The sequence below is a fragment of the Strigops habroptila genome, chromosome 3 (assembly GCF_004027225.2).
Source record: "Strigops habroptila isolate Jane chromosome 3, bStrHab1.2.pri, whole genome shotgun sequence".
Classification (NCBI taxonomy): Eukaryota; Metazoa; Chordata; class Aves; order Psittaciformes; family Psittacidae; genus Strigops; species Strigops habroptila.
The window spans coordinates 80,036,617-80,063,454 of NC_044279.2; the positions used below are offsets into that span (position 1 = coordinate 80,036,617).

General features: G+C 48.0%; 1 protein-coding gene across 1 annotated transcript; it reads right to left on the bottom strand.

Moving 5' to 3' along the window:
- Positions 1-113: 113 nt before the first annotated feature.
- Positions 114-23,573, bottom strand: LOC115605818 (alpha-2-macroglobulin-like protein 1). The gene is made up of 34 exons (XM_030480837.1): positions 23,515-23,573; positions 22,415-22,598; positions 21,303-21,465; positions 20,710-20,762; positions 18,668-18,688; positions 18,055-18,214; positions 17,520-17,604; positions 16,063-16,174; positions 14,931-15,045; positions 14,410-14,519; positions 13,746-13,913; positions 12,580-12,657; positions 12,110-12,277; positions 11,666-11,815; positions 11,289-11,435; positions 10,273-10,357; positions 9,372-9,486; positions 8,462-8,687; positions 8,223-8,349; positions 7,510-7,631; positions 6,968-7,022; positions 6,280-6,363; positions 5,055-5,231; positions 4,833-4,914; positions 3,888-4,044; positions 3,576-3,650; positions 3,038-3,200; positions 2,421-2,635; positions 2,069-2,284; positions 1,832-1,956; positions 1,492-1,582; positions 705-773; positions 289-391; positions 114-154 (listed from the first exon to the last, which is right to left on the bottom strand). The coding sequence occupies exons 1-34, from the start codon at positions 23,571-23,573 to the stop codon at positions 114-116; spliced, it is 4,101 nt and encodes a 1,366-aa protein (XP_030336697.1).
- Between the last annotated feature and the right edge of the window lie 3,265 nt (positions 23,574-26,838).

Sequence of the window (26,838 nt, forward strand, 5' to 3'; positions counted from 1 at the left end):
ATACATACTCCCCACTGATTACCATCCTCCTTCCCTTCTTTGATTGCTTACATTCCCCACCTCCCACCCTTCTGATGCCATTGTCTGTGTCACACAGCAGCTTGCTGCCTACCTCAACTACAGACAGCACCATAGTCAGCCAAGGCTTGCTCCTCTGCAAAAGGAAATAAGGAAGTCAATTACACACAAATGCATGCACACAGAGAAGAGTGCACGACATCTTTTTCCAGCCAGAAAACCAAGAACTCAGCTCCCAAACCCCAAAGTAGGAGGGAATCTGCGACCCACCTGGCTGGTAGTAATCGTAGACTTTGATGCTGGCTGGTTTCAGGTTCTTCATCTGAATTACTTGTTCCAGTTGCAGAATGAAAGTCTGAGATTCATCGTTGAGCTTGTGGAGGTGGAAAGACATTAGCAAGGAAGGGGAGAAAGAAGTCATTGTATCTTCAACTTCCCTAGCTTGAATGTTTTCCTTGCACTAAATATTTCTAATCCGTTAGAGATTCTGAATTTCAGAAATGAGTGTGCATAAGGAATAGCAAATGCTTACCCAATGACAATGAAATTGGGCAAGCTTCCTCCACCCACAGTTCTATCAGTGCTCTTTTTCCATGCCTAGCCCAGCCTCGGGCTTTTCACACAGCTTCTTGTTCTTTGGCCTCTTGTACTCACTCTGCCACACCAAATGTTTTTTTCCCACTTACCTTGTCCAGGTAAATGTAGACCACATCAGCTTTCACTTCTGTTTTCTTAACGATGGTTCTGCGCTCCAGCTGGGATAGAAAACAATAACACAAGGAAATCTGAGAGCACTTTTCTTATGGCTTCCTGACCTGGGGGACCCACTGCTCTGTCGAAGGGATGGTGTGGAGCTGGAGTCTGTGTGGAACTGCGTCTTTCTCACAGATAAGCGCTTTAGTGGTTATATTTGGTAGTCCCTCCTGGACACTCCTTGTGAGCATCTCAAGGATGACCTATGCTGTCATTGCTCAGTTAGAGGAATCTCCCACTCTGAAGACAAAAGTCTGTGTGGATAGTACATAGCACTGATGCATTGGTCAGCAAGGAGGTGCAGGCCCCGGGAAAGATTCTTGTAAGCTCATCTCACTGACGGCTAGACTGCTCTGAAAGACCTGCCTGGGGGCTGTGCACGTAATTCATCTTTCAATTTTATGGCTTAATTTGGGGCGGGGAGGAGGGCAATTTTTTGGCTATAACTAGAGTCTCTGTAAGAAATCTTGTCTTAGAATTTCTGGCAAAAAAAATCCTGGTGTTTAGCACACCCAGCAGCACATTGTTCCTGGCTGAAATCAGAACAGAAGCTGAACCACCTCTGATCTCCTGTAGCCAACTTTTGTGAGGCCTGTACAGAAACCAGAAGTTTTGGTTCAATTACAACAGCAAAGGGCCTCTGCTAATTTAGTTACCCTACTGCCTGACGTGAATAGCTCCCAACAGAAGCAAGCAGGCAGGACCCTCTAAAGTCCTCACCAACATCCTGGATCTGGGAGCCAGGATGAATCCAGACAGCAGGGAGACCTCCAGCATCACCATGTTGGATGTGACTCTGCTCCCAATGTAGCTGAAGAAGAAGAAACAGTCAGAGGGTCTGTCTCTGTAAGAATAGTGCCCTCCAAGTCCCCCTTCCCTCCAACACCATACCCTGTGGCTTCCAGGAGGTAGCCAGCACCTTCCTTCCCCACCCCTTCCACCTATAACATTCACCCTCTGCCCCAACTGCCAGGTCCCTCCATTGCAGCCCTGAGGCTTTCCTGGCTGCTGTCCCCAAGCACAACAGGGTCTTGCTGGAGGAGGAAGCCCTTGGGGTCACCTGGCAAGGATGTGGATGGTGAGGACATGTGCATTGGCCTGGCTACAGTTGGTCAGCTCTGTGTTGACACGCAGAGTGAAGGTCACAGCAGCCCGTGGGGGAGGCTCGTGGTACCTCAGCACTGTCTGTAGGGTGAGGGCCACGAGGGAATAGGATGGGCCAGGCATGATCTCATGCGGGGAGAAGACGCAGAGTCCTCCACCTCTCCTCTTTCCCACACTTGTCCCACCACCTCACCTGAGCGAAGACACAGCTACTGCCATGGACCTGCACCAGGAACTGCCCCGGGACCTCTATCAGTGCTGCCTGCTGCACCAGCAGCCTCTTCTGGCGGTTGACTTGGAAAGTCTTCCCAAAGCCCCTCTGAGACTTCACCCTCACAAGTGCCTGTCCTGATGTGCTGAACGTTCTTGCTGCGTATTTTGCTAAGGCTTGCAAGGCAACAACTGTGTCCTAGAAAGGGAGAGACAGTCATCCCTCTGGAAGCATGAGCTCTAGTGAAGCACTTGGAGCAGGAAAACCTCAAGAGGATTTGCCCCGGCAACCTCAGGTGCAAAAGTATATCAACCCACAGGGAGCTACTTCTTACCTGGGTGGAGGCAAAGCCCCCGTAGGCATTTTGCTGATGGGTCAGCCATGCCACAATACCAGCTGCAATCGTCATGTCCCCTGTATGCACCCGTGGCTTAGAGAGGTACGCCAGGAGCACATAGGCTGTCAACTCTATGTCCACTGACTGAGTACCAGGCCAGAATTCCGTGGAAGCCGGAGAGCTTGGCTTGGGGCTCCAATGGATTTGTCCTCCTGCAGAAGGAAAAGGAGCATGCAGGCTATCTGGAGAGGAACATAACTGGGGATTCACAGAAAACAAAACCCAGAGTGTTTTCAGGGCTCCTTCAGCTCATTCCCTGTTCTGAGCCCAGGATTGCTTTCTTCAGTTTATTCTCCAGGGCTTCATCTGGTCTTCGCTCACAGATTCCTACCTCCTGCCTCAAGAGGACCTTGGAATCTTCCCACTGAGGAAACTCTTCCTGATAAATCACTCTCTCAGCTTGTGAAAACACCTACTGTATTTTCAGTCACAGTGCAGTTACTACACAAATATGTACAAACACACACATAATTTTTAACCATTGTAGCTCAGCATACATTTCCCCAGATCCCAGCAGGTGAATAAGAAGCATTACCCCAAAGAGCAGCCAGCACCTGATTTGATGGCCTGCTCCTCCAGTTTGTACAGCAGCTCCTGGGTTGTCTCATAGTCCCCAGCCAGGGCAAAGGCATAGGCCAGCAGGGCTTCTGTGTAGATGTTGGTGATGTTATGAACTGCCTGCTGCAGGCAGCGGAGGGTAGCCTGCATCAGCTTGCCCTGTGTTGGGAGAAGAGACACATGCCATACTCTGACAGGGGCAAAAAAGGGGGCAGGGGAGCTCATTCCAGGGAGCCAGGCTGTGTCTTCCTGGTGTAGTTCCAGAGAAACACATTAAGTTACATGCTCACTTGAGGAAACAATCAGTGCTGCCCCAATGTGTGCTGAGAGCCCTAGCCACAAAACACTATAGAACCATGCCCGTTTTACAGCACTGTCTCTTTTGAGGAAGGACTTGACAGTTTGGTCAAACATTGGCTCCCTCGCAGCAGTTCCCTACCTGTTCCTGGCCTGGGGACTGACAGCATTATGAGCTGAGCAGTGCCTAGGCACAGGAGTGTACAGGAGAGCAGGAGGCAGCAGGAGCGTGCTCACCTTCAGTGGCTGACCCAGCTCCAGCAGTGCTGCAGCAACATATGCCCCGAGTGAAATCTCATCATCCACGCTGCCCTGTGAAGGGAATGCACCTTTCACCCTAAGTAGTGTTTGGAGGGTGCAGGCAGTGACTCCCCAGCAGGAAAAGCATTCCTTTCACATTCCCAGTCCCATACCCTGCTCTCTTTAAGGCTGGTTGCACAGATTGCAGGAGCAACTTTCCAGGATCCTTTGGGATCCCACTATCTTTTGCTGTCACAACATCCAGCCAGCCATTTCCCAGCTGTGCTGCCTGGCTTGGCCCTCATTTACCTTTAGGAAGGAGTGAAAGAGGCTCCCTTTGGTGGCAAAGCAGCCACTGGGGAGCTGGTTCTGCTCTAGCCAGCGTAGGGCATCCTGGACGTTCCTGTCATCTACATAGATGTATTTTCTGGCTTGGCTGAAACTCTTGACTACAAAAGCTGTCAGCCTAGGAAGAGTATGAGTTGCAAGAGAAAGGGAAACACAAAAAAGGCAAAGATAAAGTCAAAGGCCTCCTGGTACATGTCCCTGAAGTTAACACTGACATAGTGGTATGCAAAACAAGAATCATTTCTGTATAGAAAGGCAAGCTTAAAGTGGAAATGGTCCACAGGACCCTCGACCTGGCTCCACAAATGTACTATGCAAATACTACCACTTTACCCAGTCATTTCACAGGTGAAAAACCTCTTGCCCCTTTTACTTTTACCTGTTGCACTTCGTCTCTCCCAAATACCCAGAGACATTCCCCATTTTCTTGAATTCCCCATTTTCTTCCTCCCTTCCTTTCTCTATTTCCTCCCAGCCCAGACACCACAGGGTCAAGCTGGGCCAATGCAGCTCTTTCAAACTCTCCCAAGCAATTCCCTCCCTGGGGAGACAGTTTTTTATTGCTCTTCCCTGACCTACCACTAGTCAGGATGTACCTCGGCTGCCAGAACACCACCAGCAGTACCTGGCGTTGTCTGTGGGGCAACAGCAGGGCCATAGAGACGAAAAGGGACCTCCTAGGTCCCTGGGACCACATCTTTGTTGTTCCATTTTCCCACAAAGTCTGCAGCCCTGCCTCACTGCGTTTTCAAGTGGCTCAAGTCCCTCAATCTATCTCCCTGCCAGAGTGTTCCTGGGGTCTCCATCCAAAAGAAGAAACACACATCCTCTCAGCTTTCCCAGGCACATTAGCTGCTCTGGCCCAGACAGCTAAAATCAGGAGTGAGGGATATTTGCAGTGCTTACCAAGTGTTCCCTTCCCCATCCTGCCGTCCAAAGACACTGTAGGACCCGTCTCTGTGCTTATAAAGAAGCTGCATCTGGTATCCTAGGGGGATGGGAACAGTGATTAGTACAACATAGTAACACAGAGGGACCAACATTGGCAAAGTGAGTGCAAGGGCAAGAGCTATTGGTAGATTGGACATTGGGGAAGGCAGAGGAGCACGGTGGCTCGGTTGTACTTGCCGTTGCGCAGGAATCCTGTTGCCCTCTCCTTGATCTCAGGGGTCAGCTGCCTCGTCTTCTCCAGGTACTGCAGCACATAGACAATGGGGGCAAACAGCACCATGTTCTGCTCCCCACAGCTGTGGGGCAACTGCACCAGGTGGTCCAGGTTCTGCAGCGCCATCCCTATGAGGTCACCTACACAAGGGTGTGAGAAACAAAACAAGTGTAAGTATGATTTGAGGTGCTTCTCAGCCAGGCAGTGGAAAATTATCTCAGCACATGAGGAATACACTGGAGAGAGGAGGAAAGAGAAGTAAACAAGAGAGTGCAGGATGAAGAGTGGTGACTGTTTTGCCATTTCCCAATCTTGCATCATGATGAAGGATGACCACACTATGGAGCCCCTGAGGAACTTTCCCTTTGCAGTCTGAAGAGCTCCAACCATAACAAGTACTATTTGTAAAAGGCTGTGAGCAGAGCTGCAGTTGCTCAGTGTGTGTCACACAGACAGACAAATATAAAAGCACTTAGGGAAAGGTTGACATGTTTCTGGTCTTTAGCCAGCCCTATTCTACCTGGCCATATGTCAAGGGTCGAAATGCCAGTAAGCTAGCAGGGGTGCTAGTCAGATGGTGTGAAGGTGTCTATATGTCCTCCAGCCAGCCAGAAAATACTAGTATTCAGTTTATTCCTTTGGGGTTCTATTGCATAATATCCATGGCTACTTATGCCAGGCCTAGCTTCATACCAATTCTGGTATGGGGGCAAATGAGCTCAGTGCAATTAGTGTTTCGAACGGTAGGTATGTCTGGTCCCACAGCCTCTCCAAAGTGTTATTTTGCAACTTAGTAATGCTGAAAATGATTTATTCTCTCCAGGAGCTTCTGTTGTAGCAGCAAAACTTAACAGGGAGACAAGATGGTTGCAAGCTTTGCTGATTATACTTACAGAGAACTAGCCAAGTTCCCAAAGTCCCATCAAACATAAAGATCTAGGGTCTCTGCTCCAAAGTCCTAGCTAGACAAATAAGGATTATTCTTTTTTGCAGTTTACTTTTCTCATGAAATCCTAAGTGCTAATCCAAAAATCTGAAAGCCTGGTGTTGGCAGACCTTGCAGAGAATAAACACAGCATCCTCTCTTTTAAGCAGTTTCATGTCAGATGGATCCCTTGACATCATCACCAAGCTAAGCCTTCCTCATTTGTAACAGCAGCCAGTGAGCCCACAGTAGAAATCACTTGCCTGAGATGGAAATAGAAGCCCTGGTAGATCCCTTTTCTACATTTTCAGGGAGGCGAAGGGACACAGGTTCTTCAGCCATGTTTCCTGAAAAAAATGGGTGTAGTATGAAAAAATTAAGCCAAATCCATCTAATCAGAAGGACAATCCTGGCACAGAGAAATGGGACACTGCCTACATCCTGCTCACACTAACTGCTCCCTACAGTCTGTCCCAGTCATCACAAAAAAACTACTGCCTGGAAACTTTTCAGATTAAATGTGCGAGCTGGTGGCCAGCCTGAGAGCTCATCAACTTCACAACTCAATTCACTGTGCTCCACAAGAACCACAACTGGTCATCACTCAGCAGCTAAGCTGAGTCTCATCCTGGGGAGACTTGCAATGCTGCAGGGAGAGGGTGGGCAGGTTGGAGCAGCTCTCACTGCTGACTATCAAGCCCCAGGAATGCCCAGGGGCTGTGATATGGGAAGGAGATGACAGAGCAGGATTTTACCACCTATACTCGGTGCAAATTCAGTAGGACAGCACATATAGAAGTAGTATTTCTTGTTCTTTCTTGTCTAAACAGAAGCAAAATTTCCTATGTGAAAAATCATTTGCGAATTCTTCCATCAGATCTCCCACAGTTTAGTCCTATTCTCAGTTCTAACTATTTCAGGCTGCAGAACCCATTCAGGCTGTCCACATACCTCCTCTCGGGCACAGAAGGGAGCTGAAAGACTTCTCCACTAACACACCTTCTGGCTGCCAGGGCAGGAACATGAACATCAGGCAGGAGAAACAAGAATACGTATGAAATTCCTAGAGTTTCAGAGCAAGTTCAAGTCTGAATTCAGTGATCAGTCCCCAGACTGTCAAGGATTCCATCCTCCTCACCTTTGGCAGGCCTGCACTGCCAAAGCCTCGCTGCTCAAGAGAGCAAGAGCAAGCCTGAGGGATGGGGCTCTCTGGTCAGTGAGCATATATAAAAGCTCATGTACAATGGTTGATTGAGCAGAGAAACACAGGGAGAAGCACAGACATGACATATGAATGTAGCTCAAGAAGGAGTACTGCAAGAAGTCAATAGGTTTGGCTAGTTCTGGGGGGAACAAGGCAAGCTGAGCCACAGCCTTGGTATGCTAATGCTGGCCAAAAAATGACGAGAGAAAACCACTTAGGCCAGCTCAGCCTCCCTTCCCCCAGGGGCAGGGCTACTCAGAGAGAGAAGCAAGTCCGCTCTCATACTGACCCGGACCAGCAAGTGTTTGACCAGTGTATGCCTCTGCTTCAGAGTAGATGGCAAGGGCTTCTTGCCTCCACAGCGTGGCGTGGTGTCCAGTACCTCTGTCCGCACTGTGATATTCAGAGTACCTAGCAAATAAATTGAACAGAGCCTGTTTCTTATACCTGCGGCCAACTAGAGCCAACTTGCTTTAACTGAGAGTGGTCTGAGGTGCTTGGGGTGGCTGGTCTTCACAGCCTCAGCAGTTTGGCTGCTAAGGGTGAACCAGCCAGTACCAATGGCTTTTTCAGACACCCCAAGCATGAGGGAACTAGGTAATGCCTCACTAACAGTGACTTCATTGCACTACATATGATTGTAACAACAAAAGGTCCAGCAGCCCCTTGGATCCCATTGTACCCTTCTTATTGCATCTGAAGCACAGCACCAGCAATACGATGTTCCTGCACACACATTCATGCAGACCCTTCCTCCCCAGCTGGTCCTACTGCCCTCTCCTTAAGAGTTTTCCATGCCACCTATTTAGTTCCTGCCCTCTCTGGTGAGCCTATCTAAGGAGAGAGAAAGAAAGCAGACATGATGGATCACATGCTTGAGCCACTAAGAACAAACTTCAGGATCCAGGGGACGCAAGGCTCTGCCAGCTTCTCTGCACCTCCCACTCCCTCTCACTTCAGTTTTAGGGTTCTCCACCACCAGTCCCATTTTTGCAGCCATACCCAGATGCACTGCTGTCACATTCCACAAGAAGGTCTTGGACTCCTCTGCGCACAGACACTCCTTATCCCTGCAGGTCCGGCATGGTTCTACCTGGAAGTCTGAGGATTTAGCCAGGGCCACATTGATCTGTGGGAATGACAGATACAAGTGAGTAACTGGGCAACTCAGGAGAGACAGCTTGGCACAACATGCTCTACAATGAGAACGCATGGTAGGTCTGCCCCACACAGGCACAAACCTGTATGCACTGCTGTAGGTAGTTGAAGACAGTAGCTTTCAGCACAAAGGTCTCTCCTCGAATGATGGAATATGGCAGTGTCACATCCACAAAGAAGGGCTGGACTGTTCTGAGGCTCGTGGTTGGGGCAAGGCCAAATCCCCTCCCAGCTAAGCAGAATGTTTTGACTTTCCATGCTGCGGCAGCAGCAGGAGCTGTGACCAGGACGCTCCTGCTGCCATTGGAGCTGAGAGGAAGAGAGGACTTGCATGAAGAAGTTCATCCCACTCTGCTGCAATGAGAAGAGCTCATGGCCCTGGTTGAGGGAGGTTATGTTGATCCTCATGCTTGGATCAACCTGTGCTAAATCACCAATGACTTATGTTCCAGTGTCTCACAGCAAGGCAGCTCTCAGCAGTTTGTTCCCTAGAGCCGTTTAAACACTGCTTAAACAACATCAGTAATGCCTTTATACCCTTCTTCTGAGCAAGACACCACCCAAGCATTCCAGTTCTGTACGCTCACTCAGGAGCATGATGTCAGTCAACAGCATGACATCTGGAAAGCAGCAGCACCATATCCTCCTGAGCACTGATTCATCAGTCTTAATCTAAATACTGTGAACAAGGGCTACAAATTTAGCTGGAGTGCACACCAAATTAAGAGGTTAGTAGAGTGTACCCAGTGGTACTTGGTGGTTTGGTCTTGAAGAGTATTGCTCTTCTCTAAACCCGTGTAACTTCAGTTCCGCACTTCAAAGTCTATTAGTCCTTCAGTTTGAAGTACTGCAAGTGCAGGGAAGACCCACAAAACTCACATGCACACCTCTCTTTACACCTATGGCTGGACTTTTGCACAAAGGCAAGTCAGCCAAGACTCAGTATCAAAGGGATCACCCTTCTGTCCATTTGTAAAGTCTTGCATCACTTACCCAACAGAGAACAGATTCCAGATCCAAGTTTCAGGGAAATAGTGGTGAAGTCTTCCATGGGTTGTAGATTGGGGTTGTTCCTTAGCGATTCTTTGGTCTTCTGTAGAAAGTCCTCCTGAAAGAAAGAATAAGGAGTCCCACCAGAGTGGGAGAGGTGAACCCTGCCAATGACAGACAGCCTAGCACAATGGCAAGAGGCAAAGCAAGCAGTAAAAGAGACATGGGAAGAGTCTGGCAGAGGAAAACACAAGGGAGTGGGATTATGTGGTAGAAGAGGGAAAACAGGAAGGGAAAAGAGAGTGGTTACAGGACAACCAGCTTGCAGTGAGTTAGTTGCAAGTTTTCCAAGACTTACTTAGACAAAATCCCTTTCTGACCTGACCCAGAGTTGGTGCTAAAGAGACAGGGGACCTTCAGAGAGCCATTTTAACCAGCACTTCTGTAATTCTGTGAATAACTATACTGTTCTCTGGTCTGCAGAATACTCACAACCCTCTGCAGGCAATGATTTCAATATCAGCAGGTGTGTAAGCCAGCTTAGTACGATTATCTAGTGCAAACTGAGACACAGAGAAAGCAAGTGACTGTCCCTGCAGATGCAGGTGGGGAAAGATGCACAGCCTGTGGGGTAGTCACATGGAAATAAATACTGGCTCGTATTTGGGTTTGTCTGTGCCAGGAAGGGAATGCCATCTTTCAATGTCAGGTATTAACATTCTTCAGAGCCCTTTTTGTAGGGGCTGGGTCATTCCTGCCGAGGCTGGTGGACTGGGCAGCTAGGCTGTGGCATCAGCTCCTGTTACTCCTCAGAGAGTCAAATTCCACCAGCAAACCCCAGAGATCAGAGTGTTCTTCCATCTGCGTGACCTCATGTTCCAGGTAGGCTGAAAGTACAGCTCACCCATGGTTGGCTTCCTATCCGCCCGGTGAAAGCACTGAGATGGCTTCCTGACTAGAAGGTTTGAAAAGATCTTCAGCCCCATGTTCTGTTAGGAAAAGAAGGAGGACAGGGGAGGCAGTGAAACATCTGTGAGCAGGGAAAAGCAGCCACTGCTCTTCAAAGTGACTCTGAAAACCATTAGGGCCAGGACAGCCCAGGGCCCAAGCAGCTCAGAGCAGCTCTGGCCCAAGCAGACACAGTGCCGAGGGAGGCATGGCACAGCCTCCTTGATCCTTTCTTTCTTATGAGGTCACTAAACCACCAACTCTCATCTGGGGAACACTCAGATGTCTTGCTCCTCTCAACACATTTCCAGTGGCAAGAGACAGAAGAGAGGTGTCAGTGTCCTGCCCCATCCCCTATGCATGCTGGAGGGAATAGCTGGATGAAATCCCCGTTCAGCTCCTAGGGCTGTGACATGGGTCTGTCCACAAACACAAGAGATGTCTCTGTGCTGTGCAAGAGCCTCCTAGGATGCATTTCTATCGCGAAATAAAAGAGGACAGTGTCTGATCCCCAGGTCCAAGGCCAAATAGCACTGCCTGTGTTGTGTCCATGCTGCTTAAGGATAGTCCTTTCTAGAGGAGATATGCCTTAAAGGCACCAAGAGATCTGCCTGACAACAGCCCAAATAGTGCCAGAGAGCAGGCTAACAACTAAGCTATGTCAACTATCTGTGATCTAATGCTTGGGATCACTCCCTGTCTCTCTTTTCTCTAGTACTGTAGACAAACAGTACACAGCACAGGACCTCACTCCCAAGCCCAGAAAGCTGGGTTTGGCTGGTCCAGGATCTTGCTTTCTGCACCTATGGAGGGGAATACTTATAATGGGATTGTACATCTCTTGGGACAGCATAGCTGTCAGTACAGACAGCAGGGGCTGTCTGGAGAAGGCAAGGCCTTCTCAGACTGCTGGGGGAGAAAAATAGATGCTCGTAATTTCAACAGCTGTGGGAAAAATCACAAGATGATTACCCAGAAGAGGTTAAAGATGTCAGGCTGAAAGGAATGCTGTGTCTTCCCCCCTAGCAGAGGTGACGTGGGTTGAACACAGTGATCTGAATGCTCTTCTACTTGGGCAGGGTATCCATGTCTGTAGGCAGTAGGGAACAAACCATAGACCTAGGGAAAATCACAGGCAGGCAAAAATTAGGCAAGGAGCAGATGTTCCGCTATACCTTCCCGTAGAATACATATCTGTTCCTGGCCATCTCCCAGGCAAACCCCATTTTCTCCTCCATACAAAGTCCTGCTCATCCATTAGCCTCTGGCTCCCCTTGCCAAAGCCCCTACCCATCTGCCCCAGCTAGTCCATCACTCCTGGTTTTTTGTCTGATTGCACGGACACTCACCATTTGGCTTGTCAGCTCACTCTCTGGTCTCACGACAAACATGTTTTCATCCACTGCCTGTACTGCACACAGGGAGCCAGGGGCTGCCTGCAGTCGGAGCTGCACTGTTGACCCTGGATGGGCTTCTTTAGCTGTGAAACCCACCTTGACCTAGAGCAACACACCAAGAAAGGAAATATGAAAAAGAGAGAAAGGGGGGTGAGGAGACTGGCAGAGAGATGGCACAGACAGAAAAAGGGAGAGCGGCTGGAGTCTTCCCTGCTCAGCCACTGCTAGGAACAGAAGTCACTGCTGAAGCTTTCCTGGTCCCTGGTCACTCTGCTGCATTCATCGCCTTTCTCTCTTCTCCACAGTTCTCTCTTTGAAGGATCTGAGGGTCTTGTTCCCTCAGGCCTGCTGACTCCTGCTTGTCAGCTTTCCCCCAGCCACAGGAGTGAGTCTTACCTGGTTTTCAAAGCACAAGGCAACATCAAAACGGGTGCTGTCAGCTGTTACCCCTCCATTGGGGAAGATAGCATACACCACTAAGGAAGGTGATGGGGTCAAGTCAGCAGTGAAGGTCAAAGGGATGGAGAAGGAGCCCTTCAACACTAAAGAAGGAAAAGCAAAGTGCTTTCATCACAGCCCCACCAAGATCTCCTTCTGCCCTCCTCCTTTTTTCTGCTTTATAATCCCACAATGTCCAGCTGTTCTGTCTGCCCTCTCTCTTCGTTTCTGATCCCATGTGCCCCATCTTCCCACAGTTCCTCCCTGTCCCTCTTCCCATCATTGTTTCCCTCATTCTGCCTTTTTGGCCTCTTCCAGCTGACACAATTGCTTCCGCAGTCCCCTTCTGCCCTGTTCACGACCTACAGATTCAGGGAATTTGGGAGACACTCTGGCAACTCTCACTATATGACCTAGAAGTGCCCAGCTGCCACAGACTTACTGTTCAGCTTCCCAACCTGGACAGTCCTGTGGCCCCTGACAACAATTCCAGCCTTCCCAGTGACCTGTGGGAGGAGAGACTTGCAATGAGCAGATTGCTGTTTGCCACGGGAGCATAGTCACACTCAACATGTGAATCTTGCTCTTCTAAGCAACCTCAGAAGTAAACTGTGGATCCAATCCAACCCCCACCTCGGGACCAGCAGATTTACAGATATCACAGTGTGGGAGGAGAAGCTTTAACATATGACAATTCTGGTCTGGTCTGTCCAGTTAGGACAAGGGATGGGTAGTGGGTTCACTGGAGGTAAATGAGAGACAGTTAAGCTGTTTCCCTTCTAGTAGGCAGGTCTCCAGACTGGGCCAAAAGCCATTTCCACTGCGCATCTGTTTGATATCCAGAGTGAAAAAGTGACGCCCCATCCAGTTTTAAAGGGAGAAGAGTTTGACAGCAGAATCTGCAGCCTTGGCAGAGGCTAAGCATGTGATGGGCTGCAAAAGTAGAAGCCTCCTCCCACCCATGGAGTGACTGGGGCCCTGATACCAGGATCACCAGGCTGAGCTATGTGGGGTGTAATGTTCACCCAGTTCTCCAAGAACAAGTTTTTCCTGTCATTCCTCCAGGGATGACCTAAGTTACACCCTCAAGATTTCACTGGGGTCTGGTTGCATTAGTGTAGCCTTTCCCCTCAGGTTCCCTATTACTCACATAGTATGCAAAACCTATGCGGCTGGTGTCTTCTCCCAGGTCATCCCGACTAAGCATGAAGGTCACCTGGACATTCTGCTTCAGCCCACAGGGCAGTGTTTCCGTGAGTGGGTGTATGTCCAGGAAGCTCTTGGTTGTCACATGGAAGGGCTGCAGGTGAAGGAAAGCATTTGCGTAACTGAAGTCAGTTTTTCGAGGGGTGTGTGTGAGATCCTCTAGTGTGAACCTTCCCTGAAAGGGGACCAGAGACACACAGAAATCAAGAGTTTAATGCTTCAGTGCTTTGTTAGGATGTCATCAGCTTGGTTTGGGAAAGGCTGTTGCTCGGTGCCTTCCTGCTGGCTCTGCCCAGGCCTGAGCTGGCAGGCGGCCACAGGGCACGAGCGGAGAGCACTGGCAGAGCTGAAGAATTCTCACATTCCCAGAAGCAGAGGTGCGATTTACCTCCAAAGACACTGATGAGCTGTTCCAAGCAGTTGTGTCCAGGTTGAACGATGCTGTTCCACTTCCATCTGTGATGTATGTTTTGATAAACCGACGCCTCATGAACTTTATCACAAGATAAACTTTTCTGTTTTTCATGCCATTTCCATAGTGATCCTGAAGCTTTATCTGGTGACAGCATGGTGAGGCAGAAAACTCTAAGTCAGATATTTCTTTCAGCATTTCAGCATCATACCCAAAACCTATATCTCCCTCTGACAAACATAGAGCTTCCTGAGTAGGTGGCCTTAACTTCAGTTTGGCCCCAAGAAGACCACAGAGAACACAGAAGACCTATAAAACTCCCTTATTTCTAAAGCTAGGATGCGAGTGATTAAAACCTGAGTGCTCCAAAAGGTGTGTGTGGCTAGGGCATAAGGAGCTCATGTTGAGGCATCCCAGCATCCCTGCTGAGACATCACATCCCCCTCAGCAGAAGCTGGAAAGGTAAACACATCAGGGCATCTGAAATGCAGAAACTGGAGCTATACTGTCAAGTAATGTGGCACACTGCAAGGTAAAACACTCCGTCTGGGGAATAGAAAATGTTTTGGGTCAGCAAAATTTCCTAGACATTAAATTCCTTGACAAATGATGGCAGGGAAGAAGCTCGGAAAAAAATCACCTTCCCTTTGTAGGGTACTCCAGGGATGTAATATGCGTTTGGTGTCTCAAACACTGCCCTTGCAGCTGTCCTGGAGATGAGGATTTGGCTGGAGGTGTTGATCTGTACCCCTGTTGGAAAGCAGAGTGCAAGGGAAGCAGGATCAGTACTGGAGATGACTACCGCATCCTAGTTTAATCTCATTTTGTTATTCCCAGCCCCTCTAAGCAGAGTGTCTCAAACTTCCTTCCCCAACAGCAGCACCCTTCAAGGTTTGAAGGCTGTTCCTGTGGCAGCTCCTTTAGTTGTCCCCAAGCCCCTTTCTGGCCACATGGACCATGCTCCCAACCACACCTCACCCGCCTGGGGCTGAGAGAGCAGCTCTCTGTAGGCACAGAGAGTTCCTCGGGCAGGACTGCTCTTGTGTCCTGTGACGGTCCCAGCACCAGTGGAGGAGAGGCAGAGGTGTGCCCACCCCGACCATCGCACCCCTAGAATGGTCCCTCTCACCCTAGAACCTCCTCTGCTGAGCTCCTGGGTACCTGTGCCTGTCTCCATGAGAGAGGCTTCTGCATAGAGCTTGCTGTCTTCCTCACCAGGAGCCAGGTTGAAGACTGATGTGCTTACAGAAGGCATGAAGCACCCCTTGCTCACAGTCTGCAATAGGAAGTGGTAGATATTATTTGGGGAGAAGGGAAGGAGTCAGAAGTACAAGGTATTTCCATCATAATTGTTGTCTGCAACAATAATGCGGGCTCATATAGAGATAGATATGGTTCACATTTTACATTCTGTATTTTCTTTGTATTTTATATGCATGAATATGTGTAATTTATATTGGAGTAATATAAAACAAAACACATCACAGTTTTATCACCATTAGAATGATGGCAACTTTCCAGAGTTAGTAGAAAACTGAAGACTGCACTAACTGGATCGCAGAGCAAAAATATGAGTATTTTAATAAATATAGCTAGAAGAACTGCAGAATTAAATGAAAATTCAAAGTAACAAATCATTTCCAGAGTGGGGAGATTACAGCTACAGTAACGAGTCATAACGACAAAGCATGAAAAAGTGACAAAGCATGAGAAGTTTTCAACTATATATGTACAAGGGATAAGCACAGCTATGAACTACTTTGTTAGGAATGGAAAGACGTAATAGGGTAAGCATAAAAATATGCAATGTTTAAATATATAAAAAGAAAAAACAGGGTAAAAACACTGTGTGATTTGGCTATGGAATTAACCATGTCTCCACCATACATTAGTGTCCTTGTGCAGCTCCAGGATAGGTTCCCCATAATGCAGTAATTTTGCAACTAAAAAAGCTCTATTAATTGTAGTTTCTTCCACTGCATTGATTTCTGGCAAGTTACACTTCTTTCCAGAGAAGAAAACTCCAAATCTCTCCATGAGATTCCTCTTTTCTAAGCTTTATCATTAATAAAGTTACAGAGAAGCATTTCCGGGGGTAAAGGCTTCTCTGTTGGCCTGGGCAGCAACAATTGCATTCACTGAATGAAAACATTTACTTACTAGTGTACCTATACATTACAGAGGTTGGCAAATGTTCCCTACATAGCAGTTCATTCTGTTTACTTTACCAATTGACACTTAGTCCTGTGTGGAGCTCCTTCACTCCCCATGCATCTTCCAGCATTTGACTCACCGGACCACTGTATTCCCTACAGATGTCCTTGCTGGAATTTTGAAGACGCCTCCTTGCCTTCTGGCACAAAGTCACCCGCATGGTCCCTTGCACTGCTTTCCCATAGCTGTACCTGCAAGGAAAACACCAGAGGAGCTGCTGAGCAGATGAGCTGTATTTTTTGCTCCACATAGGTGGCCTTCCTGATGAAGGTCTTAACGCAGGTGGTAAGCAGGCAGGCATAAATGAAAATATAGTACACCATGTACTCAGACAGTGCAATAGCACAGTGCTGTGTCCAACAGAGGCAGAAACAAAGCACAGACGTGAAGGGACCCATTCTCTCCAAAGGTCTCCCACTTCTGGGTGCTTGCTTCCTGGAATTGCTGGCACACACAGAGAGCTGGCCTGAGCTGACGTGCCCACACAGTACAGGGCACAGTGAAGATACTAGCTCAGGTGTGAAAGCAGCAGAAACCTATGTACCTGCAGACAGCAACAGCAAATGCATGGTATGGCAGTAATGGAGCCCGGAGTGACCTCAGACCTGCCTCACCATGGGCTTATCTCATGATCTGAACTCTTGTTTCCACCATCAGACCTGCTCTGCTGTTTTCTGCAAGGTACAGCAGAAGTGTGTCCTTGTCAGTGCAGACATCTCCCCTTCCTGCCTTGCTGCCTTTCCTTGCTTTGACTCCTCTCTGGCTTTCCCTTAGGAGCAATACTCCTGACAGTATCAGCAACAGGAAGACATCTATGACCCATCATGGGGATGCAGAGTGCTGTATTGTTTTCTACTAGATTTTCGTATGGTCTAGTTTTAAATATCCCCATTAATGAGAAATTATGTCACACCAGCAGCAAAGAGATACCAGAAGTCTCTGGACTACCAGCCCCAGTTGAGCTCACCCCCTTTATGTGTCTCCAAAGTACTTTCCAGATCATTCTCCTTCCTCCTTCATGCTTATACCATCTGAGATTGTGCCTTCCTTCACACCGTCATCTGCTCACTTTTTGCTAATGACTATATAACTAGAGAAACCCACCTGCTGCTTCTAAGAAGGTATTAAGTTCAGCAGTGTGTAAGTTAGAAGGAACAGCATAACCTTCTAAAGAAACACCAGTTCATGCTCCTTTACCTCAGCAGACCAGTCCCATATCAGATACATGTTTCTCCCCACATAAGGTCTCTCAAGGCTGGACACACACAGCTTCCAGAGCAGGATATCGCTTGCCTAGGACAAGTCTCCCTACAGCCGGATGGTCTTTCCCAAGTGTGACTCATGTACCACTTCTGTAAGGAAGAACCCATTAGTTTGACTCTTACAGTATTTGGGATTCTTCAAAAGGAATGACTGTGTTTGGCCCTTCTTGATGGATTCAGGAGACACTTCTTCATGGATTCAAGAGAAAGGAAACATACAGAAGGAGAGACACAGTTTTGATGAGCTTTCTTTTCCCCTGAACATCCTTCTTACCTGCCACACACACGCAGTGGGAAAGTCCTATCTGTAGCATAAATCTGAGCTGGTCCCTCAAAGAAAACATCAAACTTTTGCAACACTGGAACAAAAACCACAGAGTTACTCCATCAAAGGCAACAAACTACCTAGACATGGGATGACAAAAGGGAAGAGTGTGTTTCTGTAAGGCTGGATGAAAGAACACATTCATGAGGTAAAAGCAAGGACTAACAAACAACAGGGAAACCAAGGAAAGAATCCCTTTCCCTGCACATTCCCCCCCCTCCTCCCAACATACGAACAGTCTTGCAGAGGTCTTTAGAGTATTCTCACTTTGTGCTAGCCTAGTTGTTAGCAGATAACTTCTCCAGGAACCTCCAGCACAATGTCCCTTGTGCACATTTCTGATGTTGCCCACTCTATAGATTGTGTTTAACCCTAGCTTTCAGACAGTAAATAAGAGTTTACAATGTTTGGCTATATATTGTTGTACAGACAGAAACAAGCACATTTTCCCACCCTATTTTTTGTTCTCCACTCTCCATCTTACCACGTTCCTCCACCTTAAAGGTACTGGACACTTCTGAATTCACCACACTGATGGTGTAAGTCCCCAGAGAGAGTTCATCAGCTAACTGGAAAGAGAGATCTGCGATGCCCTGTTTTGGTCTCACATCCAGCCACTGGCCAATGCGATTTTGGTTTGGGTCCTGCAGTCCAAGGGAAGGAAAGAAGAGGCAGTCATCAGGTTTCAGAGGCTTTCACAGATTCCTGCTGTTTTTTTCCCAGATGGTGTTGAAATGACCCTAGTGCTGAAGCACCAACAGAAGAGGTAAACCCAACCCACCCAGGATTACTCTACTCTCTACTGCCATTGATAAAGAAGGTATGAAAGGTCCTGATATTTAGGGACTCCAGTTCATAAAGATGAACTGTAAGAGTTAGCTAAAGCCTGGTTGGCATTCCTGAATGTAGAAATGGATAGAAGCTGAACCATTTGGATTGTCAATGCTTGTTAACAAGAAGCATGTGACAGAGCATGTGTGTGCATGTGTGTACACAGACCCTAAGAAAAGGAACTTGACCCAGTAAGATAGTGGCCTAGGTATTATCCGTACTGAAATACCTCTCCTCGTAACACCTGAGGAGTCTGAAACACCCACCTGGACTTCCACCACAGAGTACTGCAAAGCAAACAGACAGCAATGTCAGACACTGGCATGACAAAGCAACCTTCATATCAACTTATCTTACCCACCCAGCCCATGTGCTGTGAAAACATCGCCAGTCCCAAACATTACAATAGAAGGAGCTTGATCCTACTGAAACCAGTAGACTGGCTTTGAAGTAGTAAGGAAAATATGCAACATTTGTGTTGCTGTTCTTTGGATTTGCTTTTTGATCCCTGAATTTTTAAGATGCACTTTGACAGATATTCTACAGCTGTGAAAGCTAGGATTTGTTATTTAAAAAAGGAGAAAAGTAGAGAGACTCACAAATGCTATCATCCCAAGTTCATAAATATTAAAAGGCATTCGTTTTGCAACATAAATCACAAAAATTAGCAAAACCTGCATCACCTATAGGAAGAATACACCTCACATTTTCCTGTAAAATCCCTGGCCTAAGAGGTAAGACTTGGAGATATGAATTACTGATGACTGCAGCTGACAGTAACAGGGAGGGACAAAGAAGGACATAATTCAGGCCCTACAGGCCTATTAATCCTCTGATTTTTCTTATATCACTGCAGCTATCAGGAGGCAGTACTGATTTGTAGAAATTTGTAGAAATTGATTTGTAATGATTTGGGAGCATGTGGCATAAGGAGGCAGGAGCAGAGGCTTGGGAGAGTAATTGGTCTGTAAACAGAAGGCCACGTTATTCACAAAATTCATCATCCTAAGCTTTCGAGCATTGAAACAGAACAAAAGTGCAGCTTAACTATTTTCATAACCTGAATCTAATGCTGATGCTGGAAAGAACTCATGCTGGTGAATACCCATGTGTTCTCTCCAACTCATCTAATTTACAATGTATTATAGCTTTAATGCTGCAGTGCACCTAAGCCTCATAATAGCTTTGGTTAAACATGACCTCTTTTGAATTTTCATCATAGCATTTTTCTAATGCTAATTTACTTATACTCACACATGGACATTGAGCATCTACGGTCAAATATCATCATGAACCAATTTTGGGCATGGAAACAAACGCATTGCTTACTCTGTTTTCTAACTAATGTAAGAGATAAGACTTCAATCTTATCTCTTATATTAGAAAGAAGAATGTGATCCTAGGCCCTCACCAATAGCCTGAAAAAGAGGAAATTAAGTCAGCAATAAAGAAGCTGGGAGGATCTCTCCCTTTATTTCAGCCTAGAAGGATCTGATCCAACTTTCTGCTCACGTGTACCCTTCAGTATTTATCTGTCATGGCATGAATTCCTGTTGGCTCTCCTTAAATTGCTGGAGGACACAGGAGCATGAAATAGCTACGGCTTCTGGCTGCAGGTATAATTACTTCCTGTAGGAAGATGCTAGTCTTGCAGTTTCCTGGCTAGCACATATGCAAGTCTCTGGCAACTTCTTACTCCCTTGACACAGGGAGCATGAGCTGCTGACAGCAGCAAGCCAGTATGATTTGGTTATACTGTTCTCTCTCTTTTCTTTTTTTATGATCACTTCATGCATATCCTTCCCTGTATCCCTTTTTCTTCAAATTGTGCAGATGCATCACAGCTTGCTTCAGACCCTTCTACCACCCTTAAGTGCAACACACTCCACACAGCACTGAGCTTCCCAGTGCTGCAGGAGGGGAGCTTTATGTCTGGCCAAGTCTGTGCACAACCTGTCTGGCAACTGTGCCGATGGCCGACAGCCCACAGGAGCCCTTGGGGAAGGAAGGAGGGTCAGGTTCATGCAGCTCCTGAGCTGCCCTGTACTGACTCAGCTAGCAGGGAGTGCTGGCACACTCCCCACCAGCAGCACCAACCCTCCCACCAGCCAGCAGCTCTCCCATGAGAGCGACAGCACAGCCGATGGCAAACGGGTGCTGCTGTCCCCAGTTTAGTAGAGGCGTTGGCTGCCCTGGGTGCTGCAGATATTGGGACTGTCTGAGTCTCCATGGCGTGGGGCTGGCAGAGGAGGCAGAACTGGGAGAGGGGGCCCAGAGACTTCCTCACCTCCACTTAGACAGGCTTTACCTTCTTGTTAACAGGAGAAAAATCTTGGGTCAATGTCACAATCCGGAATTTCACTGAAGGGAAAGAATGAAGAAGAGCACATTAGAGAGATTGAGTGCATCCAGGAATGGACTTGCCCTGCACTTGCCTTTCCCCAAAATCACATCTCCACACAGCATTACCAGCAGCCCCATGCCTGCCCTGCAGCCCTCTTGCCGCTTTCTCAGCCCTGCTCACCCCCACAGACATGTGGCAGCAGCACACCAGCCAGCCTCACAGTTTAGAGACCTTCCCATAGGCTACATCCGAGTTCCCTTCATCTGCAGTATGAGCACACCAGTCCTACCTGGCCCTGGCTCAAAAGACTATGTTCAGGTTTGCCCCCTCTTCTGAGCCAGCTGTGCTCCTAGAGCATGTGAGACCGACCCTTCCAGTCTCCTCCTGCCCCTAAATCATGGTTCACAGATACATCTCTCCAGAAGGCAGTAGATACCTTCCCCTTCTGTATCCATCGAGGCCGCGTGACACAAAGCACTTGGCTCATGGGAAATTGGGAACAAAGTCCAGGCAGGTCAAGGCAGGGGAACTGTCGGGGTGCTCCACGCAGTGCTCACCTGTCTGTCCTGGGTTATAGACAGCTTTATCCATCTGAATGAATGTGCCTGTGCCAGCCCTGTGGATCAGGACTTGCTTCTCTTCATATACATTGAAGTAGTGGCCATTGGAGATGCGCAGATGGACAGCTCCCACCTCCTGGTTGCCTGCAGGTTGGGGGACCTAGGGGCATGAAAGAGGAGCTGCTAGGTTAGTGGGCAGTAGGAGAGGACAAGATGGCATCAGAGCAGTGCTCTTCTCACTCCTGCTGCACAGTGAGGCCAGCCTCTTCTCAGTCTTGCTCTGAAGATCAGCACAGGATATCCCCTCAGTGGCTGAGGGCTGTGTCTATGGAAGCACATGGGACAGACCTTGGAAATGAGGGAAAGAGAACCTGTTCTCGCACAGAAATTGTGTCTGCCCCTTCACAGGGTTGCTACTAGAACCTGCATGGAGTGAGATTGAGAAGACTCAACCCATGGGAGGAGAAGGTCTATGTTGATGAGAAATCCATTTCCTAGAGTGTGCGGGTCACAGAGGCTGAAATTCACTCTTATTCGTTAAGAATAATGAAGAAGAAATAATAGAAAATAAGGTTTGTGAGTTTGACAGTCAGAAAGACTGGTACTGAGCTTGTGTGTGAACCCTCCCATGTATTTCCCAGTCTTCCAGTACATTTTCCAACCCTAAAGAGAAGCTTAGAGTGAAGTAGACATGATGGGAGGCTGTCTCAGATGAAAGGTCTGGATCTCCCTGCATTACAGTTCACAAATGACACCCTGTGACAGTGCTGACCCTTCTCAGAGGAGAGAATGAGCTTGCACAGCTGCCATCTGGGTGCTTCTAAGCACCTCTACTCTCAGATCTTTGGTGTCTGGCCAGGCAGCCTTTGCTTGGTGTGCCAGCAGGATGGATTGTGAAATACCCAGTAGGAACAGTATCATGCAGACAGACAAAGGCAGGGAGACACCAGGTTCCAACTAGATGCTCTCCTGACTTGGCATTCACTCATTTCCATGCCTTCTCTCCTCCTGTCATCCTCATTCTCTATTTCTCTGGTAGGAGGAGTCAGGAGCCAAAAGAGCACACTGGAAGCTGCCAGCTAGAGGACACTGCCAAGAATGATCCTGACCTGAAATCTGGAGCACTCAAAGATCCAATTGTTCCGGACAACCTTGCGGTAGATGCTGAGGTTGCCAGATGGATGCACAAGAGTTAAGGCCACACGAATAGGCTTCTCCACTCCACGAAGGTCCAAGCACACCCTTTGGGAAGAGGGGTAGGGCAGTGCAGCTGGAACGATGACCAGGTACCTCCTGCAGTGAGGAAATAAGGCATCACATCCTGGGAGTAATCTTACCCACTCTTGGCACTGATACTCTATGGTCTGAGGAAGCAGGAGGGTTTACCACCTCCCTGGGGGAAGTGGTGCTGCTCTGCTGGAGGGAGAAAGACAGATTAACAATGAGAGTGCGAACCTCTCGCAGGGGTGAAGGTATACAGTCAATTTCAGGTGACCTGAAAACCCAAAATGAGATGCAGCTCCGTCAGTGTTGCCTCTAGCACTGTAAAATGGGACATGTATCCCCCCCACACTCTGAGGGAAACCTCGGGGTTTGGGGGGGTGGTCTTCAGAATGTCTGTGGGGATGGGAGGGCACCCTTCAAGGACCTTGGGGTGTCACCTCAGTGGTATCCGCTATGGCAGGTGACCCCCCTGTGTTTTGGGATGCCCCTCCACCACCATTACCCCAGGGCCCTGAGGCAGACAGCAGTGAGCGCCCCAATCGTGCAGCCAAGACGTTTTTAGATGTTTCCCAGTAAGCATGGAAAACAGAAAAGGATTTGCCCTTCTTGCTTGGAGAGGGCTCCTCAATGACCTTGGCAGCATACTGCTGCCTGCTTGATCATCCCCAGCCCTGCAGCCCTTTCCTTTTGCCCTTCACTTTATCCTACTCCTTTCCCTTCAGCCTGCCTCAGACCGCAGTCCCTCACTCTTCTTGTTCCCACCACTAGCCCTCACCTAATTCTCGTACATGGTGATATCCATGAGAGAGGTTCTCACTTTCAGAAGGATCCTGTGCTTATAACAAGGCTTGTGGCATGCTGCATGTTACCCCATGCTTATCCCCTCCAGGAGATGACTCGCAGGGTCCCACCCTCTCCCCCTGCTATCCTGGCCCCTTCCTCAGCATCACAGCTATCAACGACCAGACTTTTAAATGGCACTTACGGTTGTGCCACTATCCCCAGGGTGTAGAGCAGGCAGCTCAGGAGGAAGAGAGTCCACATTTTCATGGGAGACCCTCAGAGAGGTGGTTCCTCTGGAGGGGCAGTCAGGAGGGAAGGCAGGGTGCAGCTTCTCTCCTTTCAAGGTCTCCAGGCCACCTGCTGCTGTTGCCGTTTCTCCCAGGAAGCAGACAAGAAGCCCCAAAGTTTCCTTCCTTCTCTTCATTCCTGTGTTTATAGTGCTGCAGGCACAGGGTTGTACCATTCAGGATGCTCCCCAGCCAATCCAAGCCTTTTTGGACTCCAGCCTCTCTGCTCTCCTACTCCCATGTGGATGGACAAGCATCATCCAGACAAATTTGCTTTTTATTTCACTAAGCAATAACCTGTTTCCTCTTCACTGCACTGACCCTGCTCCCTGTGCCAGTTGCAGCCCCGGTCCCATTGTTTTGTCTCCAGTTGGATTGTCCCACAACCTCTTGACGTGTGCACTCAGCTGGAGCTCACAGTGAACTCTCGTGGTCATACTGTCCCCAAGCTTTTGGCATCTGTACTTCCCAAGGCAGGTCTCAGTCCTGAAGTGGAAACAAGGCTTTGTACAAGATATATGTGTGTATATATATAAAATAATATAATATTATATATATTATAATATATTATATACATATATATAAGTATATCATGAACAGTGCTCTGGTTCTTTGCAAAGTGCTGCCTTTACTCAGGAGGAGAGCACAGAGAGCAGACTGAGCTGGAGATCTCACCTTATCTCTGCCTTACCTTCATTTCGCCCTGAATAGGAAATCCAACAGCTGCATTTCACTCCAGCTACATCATGCAGTCCCCTATGGTCCAGTTCAGGGCCAACCTATGCATGCACTCACCAGTGGAAATGAGGGTTGAACATCAGACAGGCAGGTCAAAAACTGCATGACTTGAGTCCTAGGGAGTTTCCTCCAGCTACCAAGAGGCTGTGGCTCTAGACCTAGGTGATGGGAACACACTTCATCTTGTTTGGGAGCTTCTTTCTGCATGCTAGTTTTAAACCTGTTTAGTCTACTGATTATACTGAACTTTTCCCTGGGTATCTTTCCATAATTGAAAAGAAAAACTGGTTCTTGAAACTACTAATTCTTAAAATAAGGAAGTTCTATTTTAGTGTAATGGCCATTTCATATCAAAATACACCACTAATTTATCCTCCAGTACCAAACTGAGCTCTTCAATATGTAGGACCTGGTAATATTTCCCTTTTCTTTAGGAAAAGACTGATGCATAACAATGAAACTAGAGTTTGGAGCTTTTTTAACATCACCACACACATAGTGGGGAGATACAACTCCTCTCTCTCCTTTTTGTCCTGCCCCTGGGCTTTTTCCAGCTCAGAGCTGCTGGTGCCAATGGCTGAGAAAATGGTGTAAGTGCACCTGGATAAACAAGTGAACAGGAACCAGAGCAAGAACATGAATCAATCTCCAACACAGCTGCCCTTCGTTTCTTTCCATGGGTCTCAAAAAGTACAGGCAGTGCCTGCTGAACAATCCCATCTGACATTTGTTTGTTCTTGGTGGATCCACAGAAGTTCCAGGGGACAGCCAGATCCCTCACAACATCACAAGGGGCTCACAATAGCAAAGGTTTCTCAATACTGGCTCCTACTGACTCCAGCAACTGTTCTGTGAGAGTGGGCACAGAAACACCTCTGAAGGTCCAGACTTCGCACTGATTGGAAATCTACATCCTGAGCAACCAACCCAAGCTGAAATAAATAAATGTTGGAGCAGCAAAACACAAAGTCACAGGTTTGGTGTGCATGATTCATCTAACTCAGCCCCATCTCCATCTCCATCTCTGTCACAGTGACCAGCTCTTGGTGGCCAGGAGGCACCCAGGCTCCTGCACCCACTGGAACTTGTGGTAGGGCATATGGTGCCTGGCTGCTGTCTTGGGCTGAGATCCTTCCCCAGCCCACAGACCCATTAATCACTTGGCCTAAAGACAGGAAAGAGGCACACAGCAACTTGAGGCTGGATTTGTGTTCCTGAAGGCAGGCTGTCTTCAGTGCTCAACCAGCAGAGCCGATCCCAAGCTAGATGCACACCACCAGGACTCTAGGGTGAATCACCCAACCCCTCAGTTTTGAGAAGGGTAAACAAATGAGTGTGATGTTTGACACTTCCCGCTCTAAGCAGAGAGGGAGAAGTTTAGGCCAGAGAAAACAATGTGTTTTGTACAAAAGTGGTTTTCCCTCCAATCTTTAAATTCTCCTGGAAGACAGCCCTCTCCTTCCAAATGCTCTCTAGCAGCCAGACACCATGGGTACTATAGTTTAAATCCAAGAAAGAACATTTTGAAGGACCCAGAAGAGCTGTTGAGAAAGTGGTCATAGGAATTGCAATCAATATAGATCAAAAATGTCACCATATGCAGTTTTGCACAGAGCGTATGCACACATACACCTATGGGGGGGGGGGTTTGTGTGAATGAGCTCCTCCTGCAATAATGGGCTCATGCATTAGCTACCCCCCTGGGGCCAGTAGGAGTAGGCAGGATACATGTGTGCGTATGACCACTACAGCAGTGCTTTCCCAATAAACCTCTGGAACTCTATGTTCCAGGGACTTCTGTCATACTTATTGCCTGTGCTTTGCTAACCACTACAAACAGATGATATGAACACTGTGGCTGTGATAAGTGGGGTCCTTCCCTCTCTGCAAGAGTCCAAGCTCTAGCCAATGGTCCAACAAGTACCAATACCAAGCGCAGGCCTGACTAGCTCCAGTTCTGCTTTTTGATATCAGCAAGGACAGACATTGCCAGAGGTAAAGGCAAGGAGGGAGGAGACGTGAGCAAGAAAAGCTGCAGTATCTGCAAAGATTTTTTTTACAAGAGAATGAAGCATTCTGGCACAAATCCTGCTCTGCAGAGTTGGGCTCTGCATTGCTCATGGACCACTGAGGAAATTGAATAAAGAGAAGGAAAAAGAACCTGTTTAAACAAAGATGCAGAAGGAGAGAAAAAGTGACACATTGCATGATGCCAACCTCAGCACAGCCTCTTCTGTCACTGCATAAGGCACAGGTAACACTTAATGGCTGTGTTGAATTTGTGCATTCGTTCTGGTCCTGCTACCTGCACGTGAAGCATAGAGCAGGCTTTGAGCAGCCTGCCTAGCTGGCAGAGATTATGGATTATGGAAAGTGGTTGCTCTTAACCAGAAGAATTTGCAATGCTTGTGTCTTTGCCTCACAGAGGGTTACCCTGGAACTTCAAAATTGAAATTTAAGCACACTTTCCAAATCCCTCCCTTAAAACCACCACAAATCCC

Excerpts from the sequence above, each read along its gene's own strand:
- LOC115605818 (XM_030480837.1), bottom strand. The coding sequence starts at position 23,573 with ATGTGGACTCTCTTCCTCCTGAGCTGCCTGCTCTACACCCTGGGGATA. Across the intron at positions 3,651-3,887 it reads TCTTTCACTCCTTCCTAAAG|GGCAGCGTGGATGATGAGAT; the intron begins GTAAATGAGGGC and ends TTCCCTTCACAG. Across the intron at positions 392-704 it reads TCTACATTTACCTGGACAAG|CTCAACGATGAATCTCAGAC; the intron begins GTAAGTGGGAAA and ends CACCTCCACAAG.